This window comes from Mastigoproctus giganteus, chromosome 4 (assembly GCF_048544385.1).
Source record: "Mastigoproctus giganteus isolate SK-2022 chromosome 4, ASM4854438v1, whole genome shotgun sequence".
NCBI lineage: Eukaryota > Metazoa > Arthropoda > Arachnida > Uropygi > Thelyphonidae > Mastigoproctus > Mastigoproctus giganteus.
In genome coordinates this window covers 143127358-143143689 of record NC_143578.1, presented here as the reverse complement: position 1 = coordinate 143143689, position 16332 = coordinate 143127358, and the positions used below count along the sequence as shown (strand labels likewise).

Here is a 16332-nt window from a genome sequence, read left to right as displayed (position 1 = left end):
GGCAGGTTCACCCAAATCCGTAAAACGGCTGCGTTCTGGAGATATTCTAATTGAAGCATCAAACACAAATCAAGCAGAAAAAATTTTGAAAGCCACATCTATAGGGGGAATACCCATCATTGTAACCCCTCACAAAACTTTGAACTCTTCACGAGGTGTCATATCAGAGTGGGATCTTCTTCACGTTTCTGAAGAAGAGATCTGCTCTGAATTAAAAGAACAAGGAGTAACAGCTGTCAAGCTAATATCTATGCGTAAGAATGGGAATCTCGTCCCTACCCGAGTTCTCATCCTAACATTCAACACCCCACGGCCTCCAAGTTCCATCAAGGCAGGGTACTTAAACTGCTCAGAGAGGATTTACATTCCAAACCCACTGAGGTGTTTTAAATGTCAAAAGTACGGCCACTCACAAACAGCTTGTCGTGGTAACCCTGCCTGTGCTCGATTTGGTGCTAAAGATCACGAGAGCAAGGAATGTATAGCTCCTAAGCCTAATTGTATTAACTGCCAAGGAGAGCACCCTGCATACTCTCGAGCATGCCAGCGGTGGAAGGACGAAAAGGAGATACAAAAATTAAAAACGGAGCTAAACATTTCCTACCCAGAGGCTAGAAAACGCATACAACCAATAAATAGCGGGAAGCCTTCATATGCTCAGAAAGTTTCTGCGAAGTGCACACAAACAGAGATGACTATACCACCAAGAGAGTCATTCACACCGATTGCACGCTATTTATTAAGCTCACAAAAGCCCACCAAAAAAACGCAGTCAGCTGCTATTCCTGTATCCGTACCTCCTAGTGCTCCACTACTACCAAAACAAAGTGGTAAAGAAGAGCTAAAAAGTTCGGAAGAGCCACCTGTAACACCAGAAACAATGGATGTAGAGAATAAGGAGGTACCGGATGAATCAGTCTTGGAACTCTTTGCGGAGGAAGAAATGGACACGGGACAGCGTCCATTCTTCCCCAAAAAAGATAAATCCAAGACTGACAAAAGTAAGCCCTCACTACCTCGGAAGCCGCCTGACAGACCTACCAAGCCAAAATAATGGCTAAATTCCTACAATGGAATTGTCGTGGATTCCGGCAAAATATTGATGACATCAAGGCCCTCATGCAAAAGCACGAGCCAGTTTGCTTTTGCTTGCAGGAGACTTATCTAAAGGCAAATGATAACCCCACCATGCATAATATAACACTTTTTCGTAAGGGCAGAATTGTGGATGGTCCTGCTCATAGAGGAGTGGCTATCCTTGTGGGGAACCAGACCCCAGTTCAGCCCTTGCTAATTACAACTAGCATAGAGGCTGTTGCAATTTGCCTTACAGTGGGATTTTTATTAACAGTGTGCTCTATTTATTTGCCACCTGGGACTGACATCTCCCAGAAAGACCTTGATGATCTTGTAACGCAGTTGCCTCCCCCTTTCTTACTTCTCAGGGATTTTAATGGACATAATACCCTGTGGGGTAGTGCTAACATCAACGGAAGGGGACGAGTCATGGAGCGTATGCTAAATGACAATGACCTTTCCCTTCTAAATACTGGAACAAACACCTTCTTCCACATGCCTACCCGTACTTTTTCTGCCATTGATCTCTCTATCTGCTCCCCTTCTCTACTCCCTTCACTCACTTGGGAAGTGGAGGAGAATCCATATGGAAGTGATCACTTCCCTGTGATAACCTCGTTACACAGTGGGAGGCCATGTCTTCCTTTCAGGCTACCACTGTGGAAGACTAATTAGGCTGACTGGACTGCCTTCCAACATCGGGCAAATTTTGACCTCAGTACCGTCAGTCAGGAGCCTATCAATGATGCAGTAACGTACATCACAGAAATTATAGTCCAAGCAGCTTCGAATGCTGTTCCAAAAACATCTGCCCGGTTTCCACCGTTTCTCAAACCATGGTGGAATTCACAATGCACAGCAGCCAAAAAGGCTCAAAATAAAGCGTGGGGGATATTCCGCCGATATCCTACCACTGTTAATCTAATAGCCTTCAAGCATGCACGAGCCAAAGCACGCTACATTCGCCATCAGAGTCAAAAGGAATCTGAGATCCGTTTTACATCATCTATTAACCAGTCTACCAACTCTAAGGTAGTCTGGGATAAAATCCGAAAAATGAAGGGAAAATATACATCCCACCCTTCTTCGATCCTAAACTGTAATGGATGCAATATTGCAGAGCCCACTGCAATAGCCAATGCTCTTGGGAAAACATTTTCAAACATCTCTGGGATATCATCCTATCCCCCAGAGTTCCTGGTCCTGAAACATAAAAGAGAAAAAGAGGCACTAAATTTCTCATCGAAAGGCCTTTTTCCCTACAATGTGCCCTTCACACTGCAAGAATTAAAAAGAGCTCTCTATCATTCCAAGGCAAGTGCTGTTGGACCAGATGGCATCCATTATGAAATGCTTAAACATCTCTCATCTACATCTATGGATCGCTTGTTTGTTTTGTATAATAGAATCTATATAAAGAGCTATTTCCGGATTCCTGGTGCATGGCCCTTACGCTTGCCTTTGCGAAGCCAGGAAAGGATCCTAAACTCGTTACTAATTACCGTCCTATTGCTCTGACTAGCTGTCTGTGCAAAATCCTGGAGAGAATGGTTAATTTTCGGTTAATGTGGTATTTAGAATCGAATGATCTTCTCTCCAACATCCAGTGCGGCTTCCGAAAAAACAGATCAACTCTTGATCATTTAATTAGACTGGAAACATCCATCCGGGATGCTTTCCTAAAACGCGAACACTTGGTGTCAGTGTTCTTTGACATGGAAAAAGCGTATGACACAACTTGGAAATTTGGCATCTTAAAAGATTTGCATAGCCTTGGTCTTAGAGGGCATCTCCTCATTTTTATTAAAAACTTTTTAGCCAATCGATCTTTCCAAGTTCGTGTGGGATCCTCACTCTCTCGTTCGTTTAGCCAAGAGGAGGGAGTACCACAAGGATTAGTTTTAAGTGTCACGCTTTTTGCCATCAAAATAAATTCCATCACAGAACAACTTCCTCCAACTATAAACAGTGCCCTCTATGTTGATGACTTTAGCATATTTTGTCAGTCATGCAACATGAGGGTTATTGAAAGACAACTGCAACAAGCCATCAATCGCCTTAATTCCTGGGCACCTGCAAATGGCTTCAGATTCTCGCCAGAGAAGACCGTTTGCGTACACTTTTGTCGTAAGCGTAATCTTCATCCTGAACCTGAATTAAGGCTCGGACAAAATGCTATTCCAGTAGTGTCAGACAAAATTCTTGGGACTTGTGTTTGATAAAAAGTTGACCTTTCTCGAACATATTCGTCAACTTTGTACAAAATGCATGAGGGGACTAAATATTCTTCACTCTCTCTCCTCCACGCGTTGGGGAGCAGACAGGTGCACCCTACTACGTATTTACCGTGCACTTGTACGATCCAAATTAGACTACGGGGCCCAGGTATACTCCTCAGCTAGAGATAGTGTCCTTCGATGGCTGGACCCTGTTCACCATCAGGCTATCCGTATCGCTACTGCAGCTTTTCGAACATCTCCTGTCCAGAGCTTATACGTCGAAGCAAACGAACCATCGTTATCCCTTCGACGTAAGCTGTCTAAGCTGTCTTCGACGTAAGTTGTCTTTAAACTATGCTTTAAAGTTGAAATCCCTGCCAGACCATCCTACATGGACATCCGTTTTTGAGCCACGTTGGGAAAACTTGTACAATACCCGTCAGACTGCCAAACCTTTTGGTATTCATGTCCAAGAGCTACTCAGAGAATTTAACATCATGGTAGACAAGGTTGCACAAACACCAAAAGAAACTCTTCCACCCTGGCATGCTCATACCCCATCGTGCGACTTTTCCCTTAAGAAATGGGTAAAGTCTGAGACCTCATCATCTCTCTACCAGCAGCTCTATTCTGCACACTGAGCTGAGCACTCAGACTTCCTGCCCGTTTACACATACAGCTTGAAGTCTGAATCGTGCTTAGGATCTGCTGTTGTCTTTCCGGACACTATAATATCTCAGCAGATTCTTCCTGAATCCAGCATATACAGTGCAGAGCTGTATGCTATAGAGCTAGCCTTGGATCACATTCGAACTTGTCAATGCCAAAGTTCAATAATATATTCTGACTCTTTGAGTGTATTACAGGCTTTATTATCTCTGAGACACAACTCTCATCCAGTTCTCTGTCGGGTTCAGCAGAAGATACATTCTCTTCATAAATACAAGTTTGATATCCGCTTCTGCTGGATTCCTAGCCACATTGGGATAAAGGGAAATGATTTGGCTGACACTGCAGCCAAATCAGCAACACCCACTAATAATCGTTGCCTGTCAGTCCCCTATACAGACTACAGGCAAATAATACGCAACAAGATATATACCCAATGGCAAGAAATATGGCATAGAGAGAGAACAAATAAATTATACCTGTAATAGAAACATGGCAGTCTAGTCTGCGCAGGAATCGGAGCGAGGAAGTTGTTCTTGCTCGACTCCGCATAGGACACAGTCATCTGACACATTCTTTTCTGCTGAGGGCGGATGACCCTCCAATGTGCAAGTCTTGCGACACCATTTTAACTTTAAAGCATATTTTAATAGATTGCGTTCATTTTACCCATGTTCGCAATATACATTTTACCGCTTTTACTCATCCGACTGAGCCTTATACACTCAGTCAGATTTTATCAGACAACGACCACGTGTCGGGAGTTTTTAAGTTTTTACAAGCTATTAATATATACACACATATATAAATTGGATAATTTACTTTTAAACGTATACTGCCTTATATATATAAATAACAATTTGACGAGGTAACCTTTTTAAAGGTTACCAGAATTTATCTTTGTTGATATTTTAATCGTTTCCTGGCGCAGTATAACCTTAGTTGTTTTTGCGCCATTAAAACCAAAATCAAATCAAAAAACCCTACACCTCCTGCAAGTTTGTCGCACTGGTAGTGAATCACCCTGTATAGAAATATTGTTAGCTGGGGTAAGGAGGTGATTATCCTGAGGGGGTATAAATTCAAATTGAGGTAAGACAGTTGTAGAACAGATGTGCAGAAATTTGCTTTTATCCAGCAGGTGGTAGATTGCTGGTGCAAACAAAATTCTATTTGGCATTGTGGAAGTTGATAGCTTAAACAAATTCAAGGAAGAACTAGACAAACTTTTGGAGCAATTGGATGGATGAAATGGAAAGTGTTTTTTTTTTTTTTTTTACACCAAAATTTCTTTTATGGGAATCCAGTTTTTTATGGCAACCATCCAATGCGCCTCCGTAGCCAGGTGGGAAGGAGCAGCAGTGCGTAGCACACGCTTCTTGATTAGACCGGGGTTCGAGCCCGTCACCACCAAATACGGAGGATGTGGAAAGGTCAGGGAATGACCACCGCATATTCCGGAGCAATATGGCCTTAGTTGCTAATGCTCCTAAAAACCAAATAACAAACAAGCAACCATCCAACAAGCCTATTCACCCCCCAGGGGTTCACATCTGGTGAGTACAGGCTTGGCACACCCTGGGTCCTGAGCTGGATATCATCATTCTGCTCTTCTTGGTGATTCCCTTCTACTTTTGACTCTCTCTCTCTCTCTCTCTCTCTCTCTCTCAGGATAACTCAGGAATTTTTTTTTTGGCTGATGCAGCATAAGCCTCAGGCTTCCTTCCACCATATAGCTAATAAAAATAATAATAAATGATAAAAATAATTTATTACTTTGAAGTAATGACACAAATGCGGAAACCGAAGTTTGCGTATGTATGTGACTGATGTCTGTTCAGTTTCTGTGGTCACCTGACAACCTGTAACAGGTTTTCCGGTGTTGCTGCACTAAAAATATTTGATAGGTTTTGAGATCCATTTTTTGCACTGTCTGCAGTTCTAATATCCCTAGTCACACTATAGTTTTAATTTAAACATGGCCTTGAAAACAACATTGGTATTATAGATTTTTTTTTTTTTTAAATAAATTTGATAGCTGGGCATATAGAAAATGGCAACCTTACTGCTTTCCAGATTTTGGCTATTTAGAAATTTTTTTTGAAATGTAAGTGCAAAAATTCATTTAGTGGGACTGTGTTATATAGTGGAAATAGAATATATACAGATCTACTTAGAAGGATTGTGCTAAAACTTTCTTAAAATCATCTCTTCAAAACATTTGAGGCATTTTCTCATGTAAACAGTGCAAACATTATTCTACTTTACAGAAGTATGTGTAATAAATGTAAAATTTATTATAAAAATTAAATTGATGAAAAAAAAATTCCATAACTCACTGTGATTATGCAATTAAAAAAAAAAATCTGTGATCTCCTTTCATTTGTAACGTATTCTCTCTGTGAGTTCAATCACATCTGGTATCGACGCCTCCGTAGCCAGGTAGGCATGAGCAGCAGTGCGTAGCACACGCTTCTTGATTAGACCGGGGTTCGAGCCCATGCCCACCAAATACAGAGAATGCGGAAAGGTCAGGGAATGACCACCGCATATCCCCGGAGCAATATGCCCTTAGTTGCTAATGCTCCTAAAAATCAAACAACAACAACATCTGGCATCCAAAATTGTATGGGATGCTGAGGTTACCAAACAAAGCTCATGGCAAATAGTAACCCTCTTTCTTCTCATCTGAGTTTCTCATATCACTATTTTTCCTCCACACTTGAAATCTTGTTCTTTCAACTTGCCCACTGCACCACATACAGGGTGGGCCAAAAGTAGGTATATAGTACTGATCGGGTATATCTCTCTCTCTCTCTCTCTCTCTCTCTCTCTCTCTCTCTCTCTCTCTCTCTCTCTCTCTCTCTCTCTCTCTCTCCCCATGATATGCAGGGTTCCAAAAATAGGTATACAGTACTGTATACCTACTTTCGGCCCACCTGTATAATGAAAGGTCAGGTAGGGTGAGGGGAGAGGAACCATGTACTCTTTACTTGTTGGCAGGACAATTTAACTTCAGAGCCATAAAATCACTTAGCATGCTCAAACCAGTTTGAAAATAGTAAACAGTCATATATAATAAAGGTTTCTTTACAACATTGAAATCTGTTTTGGTCTGTTGTAATTGATTTTTATGATGAGACAGTTTCTCTTAAAAACTAAGTACTCTCCATCCCCCCCCCCTCCCCCGCGCAAGTCAGTGACTTTGCAATTCCATTGTTAATTAGTGATGAAAAATTCCCAACTGGCTCTTCTTATGTGAACCTGAAGTTCACCAGTCCTGGGTCAATATTTTAAATAATAGCGATTTACAATTTTCATCCATTTGTATCTGATTCAAAAGAAAAATATCAAAGACTGAACTGTAATGAAATATTATTACAGTTAATAAAATATTAAATATTCAGCCATGTGTGGCTGAATCTGTTGCACTGCCTTACTGCAACTTTGGGCTAAGGGTTGTTCAGCTATGGAACATGTGTATGTACCCTGTTATCTTTACCCCATGCACATATTTTGGGTAATGGTTAATCCAGCCCTGCTTATTTGTATTGCAAAAAAAGACAACTTTTAGCCGAAGTCACAACATGAAAAATTAAAGTCTGCTTCAGAAATTTCGTATCCCCCCTTATGAAGGGATATCAACAGTCTGAAACAGACTAATTTCTTCATTAAATGAATTTAATTTCACAATAGTATTTTGAAAATACTGGTTAGCATTTCAGTGGAAACTTTTTCTCTATTTTGACTTCAATATATTTTTGAAATTATGTAACATCACTTCCATGTTATACCAATTATACATTTAGTGGGCAAAATAAATTATGTCAATTGAAAATAACTTTTAATTTATTATATTGCATTTTATCTCTATATTTTTATAGGTAGTTGATGCCAGTTTTGGAGATGTTGAAATTAATCAAGAATTGGAGATTGATTTTCACTTCTATTCCCCAAGTGGTAGAGAACTGATTACAAATTATAGACAGGCAGATGCCATGCACAAGTATGTTGTAATCTGAAATTTAGCCTTCACTATTTTTATTTATTGCTTAAGTTCACCATATAAAAACTTAAACTACCCTCTCCACACCGAAGATTAATTTCTTTTTGTTACTCTCATTTGTAATGTGTGTGTTTTATGTTAATCCTGAATTCAGAAGGTTATTTGAACTTATAGCAGTGCTCTTATTTTGTATATGTATTAAGGGCTGAGAAGACAAGCTGAACTTGCTAGTATCAGACTTAAATTTTTGTAGATTGTAATTTTCAGAAAACACATAAGAAGGTTGCTCCGAAGAATAGGTGTAAAAGGGATTAATAAATAAAGGAAAAAAATTTGTCCAGTGCAGTGTGTTTAGAGATGAACTGTGAAAGTTGTTTAATGGAACCTTCCCCATTATACCTTTTTTTTTTTTTTTTTTGTTCAATAATTTAGATGCAAACATTCAGCTTTCTTATTGACTAACTGATGCAGGCATTAAAACTTAAGCCTTTCAAAGAAAGGCTTAAGTTTTGCAAATTACAGTGTCTGGAGACTAGGCACCAGCGAGGTGATCTGATAGAGGTGTATAAAGCCTTGAATGGTTTGAGCATGCTCAATGCTGATGGGATTCTTCCTCTTGCTCAGAATAATTTATTCCTTCTCAGAATCACCCGAGAGGGCATAAATTGAGGAAAGACAGATGTAGGATAGACATGCGGAAATTTGCCTTTAGCCAGCGGGTGGTTGGTTGGTAGAACAGACTTCCATCCCTTGTCGTGGAAGTTGATAGCCTAAATAAGTTTAAGGCTCAGCTGGACAGGTATTTTGAACGAACAGAAGGGTGAAGTGGAAGTGGTTTTTTTTTTTTTTTTTTTGGCTGATGCTGCATAAGCTTGCTTTCTTGCATGAAATGCCTCTACTAATGCTAATCTGATTTGGAAGAAAGATGTAAAACTACATATGCTAATTCGGGAGAATGCTGTCCAAATAAAGGAGTTCAGTAAATTTTTAAGAGAGATATCATTATAACTAATCTGTGTTCTATTTTGGAGAGTAGAAGTTTTGGAAGCACTGGCTCACATTTTTGGGAACTGTATTCCACATAAGAACAGAATTTTGTTGGGTTCTGATTTAGCAGGTTGTGAGAAGACAAGTAATGCTGCGAGAAAAAGCAAGGCAAGATTTTTATTCATTATTATTTCTTTTTTTTTTTTTTTCAGTGTTGGAGGAAGCATTATTTGTGATATGCTATGAAGGCTTTGAAGTGAGAGTTTCCAGCAAAAATGTTCTTTTTTCCCAAAAACTTCATGTTGTTGAAGGGAAAAAAATAAATAAATAAAACCCACACACACATGCCTGCACGTGATCCTGAAATGTTTAGTGATACTCTTGTCCTCTTTACTGGTGGCCCTGAGTGCCAAGCAATAGTTTTTAAGCGATTTCTAGTGCAATTTTATAGTGTTAATAGTTATCTAGGGTGAGTACGAGCTTTTTAAAACTCTTTCTCCTCTTGTGACATTACTGCCAACGATGCAAGTAACGTACTGCTCTCTTTTTCTGATTGCTTAGTCACTGGTTGGCACTGCCCTTGTCTCCTTGACAAGAGCAGTGCAATAACCTGGGAGAAGAAAATCCCTTTCCCACGGCTAAAAGGAGCAACCAATGGTTTGAAATGCATGTCTACCACTAGAGCCAACAGGCACTGAACATACTGAAAGATGTTGAAATTGTCATTCCGAATGGAATGAGAACAGACTTCAACAAAGCAGGACCACCAGCATTTTCTGATAATGCATTCCTTGTCAACCCAGCCGGTGAGCAAATTCTCTCCTTTCGTCATTAAGAGATGTCTCGAAGACAGTGCAGGCCCGCCAAAAATGGTAAACAAACTCCAGTCAGGAGATCTGTTAACTGAAACCACACAAGCAGGGAATGCCGAATTATTATTAAAAATGTGCTCTATAAACGGAATCCCAATGAAACTTGTGACACATGGAACTCCTCAAAAGTAGCGATAAGCGAGTGGGATTTATTGAACATCATAAAGAGGAAGTGGTTATGGAATTAGGAACAGAAAGTAAGTTCAAGAACAGAAAGTAACTGAAGCAAGGCAAATAATGATCCAAAGGACGATAAGCTTGTTCCAACCACATATCATATTGACCTTTAGTACACCTAATATGCAGACATCAGTTCAAGAAGGCTTCCTATACTGCAGTATCTGACCATATGTCCCAAATCCTTAAAATGTTTCAAGTGTCAATAATTTGGTCACTCTCAGACAACAAACATGCAGAGGCAAAATTACTTGTCTTAATTTTGGGTCAAAAATCATTCTCAAACCGAGTGTACTGCAAAGGCTACCAAATGTCTGAATTGCAAGTGCAATCATCCAGCATATTCAAAATCATGTGACCTCTGGAAAATGATAAAAAGAATACAACAGTGTAAGATCAAGAATAAAAGTTACATATGAAGAAGCAAGAAAGCAAATAAAGTTGACAATCTCAAATGGAGGTATCAGTCCTACTTAACACAACCATTGCTGAATGGGTACAATCTGTACTATTGACACATCAACCTACTACTAAACCTGTTTTAGTTGATGAAATAAATAATACCCCATCACAGATTTGCCTAAAATTACACCAAGTGATAAAATGCCAAATAAATGATGACAGCAACAAGCCACTGAATTACCACAATCAAATTCAAATGGCATTATAAACCCTGGACATACAAGATGATTACAAAAGGAGAATACAAGATGAAACAGTACATGATCTTTATGCAGAAAATGACATGGAGACTGGATTTTCACCTAGTCAAACTGATGATATATAAGAAAGTACAGATTCCGGATGCTTCATTTTTTCTTAAAAATGATAAAACAAAATATGATGACTGTCAAAGCAAACTGTTCACAAGAAACATACAAACTCACCTTTCCACTTCAAACCCAAATAATGCAGCAATTATACAATATAATTGCAGACATTTACAGCAGTAATGATGATATCTGTTTTAATCTTCCAATATAGTCCTGTACCTGTTTCCTTACAAGAGGCTAATTTAACTTCGTATGTAACTCCATCAGTTAAAAATTTTACAACTTATAGAAAATTTAGAAGCTGTTCAATTTCTGCACATGGAGGAATTGCGATTTTAGTTGATGACAAAATATCTTATAGAAACGTTCCGCTTCAGACCCACTTAGAAGCTATTGTAGTACATGTAGTAGTTTGAAAAATACTAACTCTAGTATCACTGTACCTTCCACCTAACAATATCTGCACATTGAAAGAACTAAAAGAACTAGGAGACCTTATAAAGTAAATACCACAACCTCTTTGCCTCCTTGGTGACTTCAATGCACATCTCCCTCTAGTTAGGGTGGGGGAGAAGGATGATTAGATCTGAATTTTTTTATCTGATTTGGATCTGATGATATGGGTCAACGTATTGCTTGCACTCACCTCGTGAATTCTTGTTTGTTGCCACAACAGCCAATGTCGATAAAATGTTCTGAGGGTAGTAATGTTTCAAATGAGGGAGAATATAAAGCTTGGGATACAAACTTAAAGAACTTCAAGGGAGGGGGTCAGAGTAGCAAACTGTAGAAGGTTACTTAGTCTCAACTGTGTCTGCAGTAATGTTAGGAGTGTTGTCAATAAAATGGCTGAATTTGAACTCATGATTAGGACAATTAATGCTAATATAATAGGGCTAACAGAAATGTTCTGCCACCCCAAAATTGGTGATGACATGTTCCACTACAGTATGTATAAATTATTTAGGGAAGATAGAAGGGGTGGAAGGTCATGCTTCTTATCAAAAGTAGCCTAAGCTCAAAAAAGAGCTTTTGCTGAGATTCTGAAGTTACATCTGCTACATAGAATCTGCGTAGTATGAGTTAGTTGGAAGCAAAGGAACAATTGAGTGTGGGAGTAATTTGCAGACCAGAAGATTGTGAAGAATATGATGAGAGTCTTTACATGCAGTTGGAATGGGAAAGCAAGTGTGAATGTCTTATTATGGGTGACTTTAATCTTTAAAATATTTTTTAAAATAAATTAGATGATTATTATTTGTACCAGCATTTTAGAGAAAGTACTAAAGGTGAGAAAATATACTTGACCTCATCATTACTAACAAATCAGATGATGATATCACAGGTCTTAATGTAGAGCAGTGGTTCCCAACCTTTTTCGACTTGCAAACCACAGCCTATATTCTCTGAAATCGTATAATAGTTCTAAATTTTTATTATAAAATATTTCCACTAATACGCTTTTATAAGTGATATTGCATAATAATAAAAATTATTATTAACTATACATAACAGTGGTTTTCGGGAATGAAAAAAATTTAGTATGGTAAACATATTTATTTAACAAAATATATTGCAAGATGGAAAACTACAGTATAAGGAATTATGGGAGATATGGTTTCTTTCGTTGGAAATTCTTTACTTTATATATTTAATTTTGTTTTACTTTATTGTTTATTATTAGTTACATTTTGTAGTTTAAAAAAATATACCTATGGAAATCTAAGCAAAATCTAAGCAGGCACCTCTGTAGCCAGGTGGGCAGGAGCAGCAGTGCGTAGTATACTCTTCTTGATTAGACCGGGGTTCGAGCCCATGACCACCAAATACGGAAGATGCGGAAAGGTCAGGGAATGACCACCGCATATCCCCGAAGCAATATGGCTTTAGTTGCTGATGCTCCTAAAAACCAAATAACAAACAGACACCATTACAGAATTTTTAGTGCGAACTCTGTATTTTTTTTTGCAGACCCCCAGGGGTTCGCGAACCACCTGTTGAGAACCACTGATGTAGAGGAACCATTGTCAGGAAGTGATCATGCAATCATCAGTTGGAAGATGTAGACAGATGTTGCAGTAGTTAAAGATAAAGGCACAGGTTTTAACTTCAGAAGGGGTACTTTGACAGTTTAAGGTGCTTTATGGCATCTGTGAATTGGGCTGATTGCCACGGGATGGCAAATACATTTGAATTATGGGGTACTTTTAAAGCAAAAATCATAAAGCCATGAATGCATACATACGTTTTAAGAAAATATTGCAGGAAATGGATACCGAAATTGATGACTTCTGAGCTGGCTGGTCAAATAGAGCAGAAAAAAATAGCATAGGACAGTTACAGAGCAATGAAAAGTACTGAAGCCTACAACAGGTACAAATTGATCTGTAATAATACCACAAACAAGATCAGGGAAGTCAAGGCTGAGTATCAGAAAGCATTGGCTAAGAGAGCAAAGAATGGGGACAAGGAATTTTTTTTTTTGTGTGTGAGAATACATCAAAGAAGAAAGCTAATCAGATCAGACCCTTGTGCACTGGTTGTGGGGAAGTCTTAGATAACCCGGTTGATGTTGTGGATGAATTGAATATATATAATATATCTAATTGAATAGGTACTTTGCATTGATCTTTATTGATGAAAGACCCTTCGTACTGAGAAGAAGGGTGCCTCCGTAGCCAGGTGGGAAGGAGCAGTGGTGCGTTAGCACACGCTTCTTGATTAGACCGGGGTTCGAGCCCGTCACCACCAAATATGGAGGATGCGGAAAGGTCAGGGAATGACCACTGCATATCCCGGAGCAATATGGCCTTAGTTGCTAATGCTCCTAAAAACCAAATAACAACAACAACAACAACTGAGAAGAGGCTGTATGAGTGAGGCTGAGCCGTATGAAATTAGTGATATTGTAATTACAGATGCTTATTTACTAAAAAAACTGAGCATAAAATCAAGTAAGACTCCAACAGTTGATGGTATATACAGTATATTTTTGTGGGAGAGCATGTGTGAGTGTATTGTACCATTGAGGTTAGTTATGAAGGCATTTTTGGACTCTGGGGAGATTCCTGTGGATTGGGGAAATGTCAATGTATCGCCAATACATAAAATTGGTTCTAAGAGGAAGTTGGTAACTACAGACTGGATAGTCTGACTTCAGTGGTAGGAGAAATCTTAGTGATAATGATTAAGAGTGCAATCCAGAGACATGTTTTAATGCTGTCAAATACAAGGTCTTACATTTGGTAATAGCAACCTCAAAAATATTATACACTTGGTGGGGTTGAATTAAAAACTGGAGGAGGAAAGGGATTTGGCAGTTACAATATGAGCAGTTATGAAGTTTTCTGAACAGTGTAAACAGGCAACTAGGAAAGCTCACGGTGTCCTATTGATGATTTATCAAACATTATCCTGTAGAGATAGGGAAGCCATAATCCCACTGTATCAAGAGTGTAAAGCTATGTTTGGAATACTGTGTTCAAGTATGGATACCTCATCTGAAAAAGAGACTGAGTTTCTTGAAAGTGTCTGTCCAAAGACTGGCAACTCAAATGGTGAGATTGTGGCAGAAAACTACCATATGAGGAAAGACTAAGATTCTGGTCTGCAGAGCTGGGGAACCAGGCACCGCAGAGGTGACCAGATTGAGGTTTATAAGGCTCTGATAGGGATTAGTAAAATGAATGAAGGTTAAATTCTCACTGTTATAAAGAATTCCAAAACTAGGGGTCATAAATTCAAATTACACGGGTTGAGGTTTCGATTAGATTGTAGGAAGTTTTTTTTTAGCCAGCAAGTCATTGATTGCTGGAACAAGTTGTCCTTGCAGGTAGTTGAGGCTGACAGTTTGAATAAATCCAAAGGTCAACTGGATAATTATATGTGTGAGGAGGGAAGCATATAATTTGTATTTTCTTATCTACTTGTTTTTTTTTTTTTTTTTTGTTTTTTTTTAATATACCAGTGAAGCAAAAGCCTGTGGCTTTCTTGTCCTATATGGTGAATACTATTATTACTATTACAGTGAGGATCTGCCCACAGACAAACATTATAGAGGACACTTAGTAGAGATGCTACTAGACAAACTGAACCTAACATTACTAAACACTGGTCAAAATACTGATTCTTGCCTTTTATTGGATCTATGTCACCAATTGATTTAACTATCTGTTCCCCCATATTGTATTCCAGAATGGACAATTTTAAATATTCCACACAACAGCAGTCATTTACCAATTATATGCAGAATTCAAATGCTACAAACCCGTGCCCTGATCATCTGGTAAAACAGAAATTCTCCAGCGCAGATTGGGAAAAGTATTCAGCCTGCATTTCCTTTGATAGCCAATCAATTAGACTACAACCCATTGATTATGTCACCAAGCACATTACCAAGCAAATACTGACCACAGTTTAATAGGCAAGATCTGTACTTTCGAATCACCTTCTAGCTTCAAGTCCATGTCCAGCCATAAAAAATTTGCACCTCGATTGCAGTTCCATCAAAAACCACTTCACATAAACCAATATCAAAGAATCACAAGGGCTAGATGCTGTTGATTCAAGGAAACCAGAACAGTATAGATACTAATGATATGATTGACCATTATGGAACGGCACTTAATCTCCATTAGATGACATGGAGGGGATGCTCTATTGCTTCAAACATAGAAGGTGGTCTGGATTTTGGATGCCCTTTATTTCTAAAAAAACAAATAATGCATAGTGTTAGGGGAAACAAATAATGCATAGTGTTAGGGGAAACAAATAATGCATAGTGTCAGTGGTTTCCCTCATTTGTGCCATATGAACTCTGTGGAGACAAACATTATCACTGTAAAAGCCAGAAAGTGTTGTGTGTTGTATATGAGTATCGTGTTGGATTCTTTTATGTGTTCTGGCTTTTGGCTGGTGGGACACTACATTTCCCACACACACACTGCTAGGAGGTAGCCAGGCTGCCCATAATTCTCTTGCTGGTCTTTGCCAGGGTTACCTGAGTTTTGTGGACAGAAACCAAGTAAAAACAAAAAAAAAAAAAATTTAAGTTAGAGTGTGGGGAAATAGAAGTTAAGTGGGGGGGGGGGGTAAAGTTAGAAGTATTGGGGATGTAGAGGGAAGATGGAGATGACTCCATCAAGTGAGTTGGGGTATAGAATTAGGAATTGAAAGTATACTGGGTAAGGAGGCTCAATGCTGATTGCCATGAGGCCGGCAAACCTATGTCACAACAAGTCTTTGCTGGGAACTTCCAGCTGGTTTTACCAGTTATCAATGTTTTAGTGGGGTAGTTCAATCATAGTCCATTTCTTAAGTCTGTTCAACATTTGGTCAGTAGTTGGCAATTCTGTTGAGTATATTTAGGTGGTATGTCAGCAAGGCTGAAGCAGTTAGTGATTGGAGATCATTGTGCATCCCAGGGAGGGGAGTCCATAGCTGGAAGACCAGTTGGTCTTGAGGTTGTGGTTATTGGCTATTGAGAATGCTCCTGACAATTCCGCACCTGTTGAAGAGCTGCTGCATGAAAGAGGTGAAGTGTTTATAGTTGT

The 16332-nt window shown here is 39.0% G+C and overlaps 1 protein-coding gene across 1 annotated transcript in view; it reads left to right on the top strand.

Moving 5' to 3' along the window:
• The window catches only part of opm (transmembrane emp24 domain-containing protein opossum), a 61589-nt gene that overhangs the window by 26726 nt on the left and 18531 nt on the right, over window positions 1-16332 (top strand). The window contains exon 2 of the mRNA XM_090371814.1: window positions 7850-7971. Within this exon, the coding sequence (XP_090227940.1) occupies window positions 7850-7971 (122 nt within the window). The remainder of the gene's footprint in view (window positions 1-7849; window positions 7972-16332) is intronic.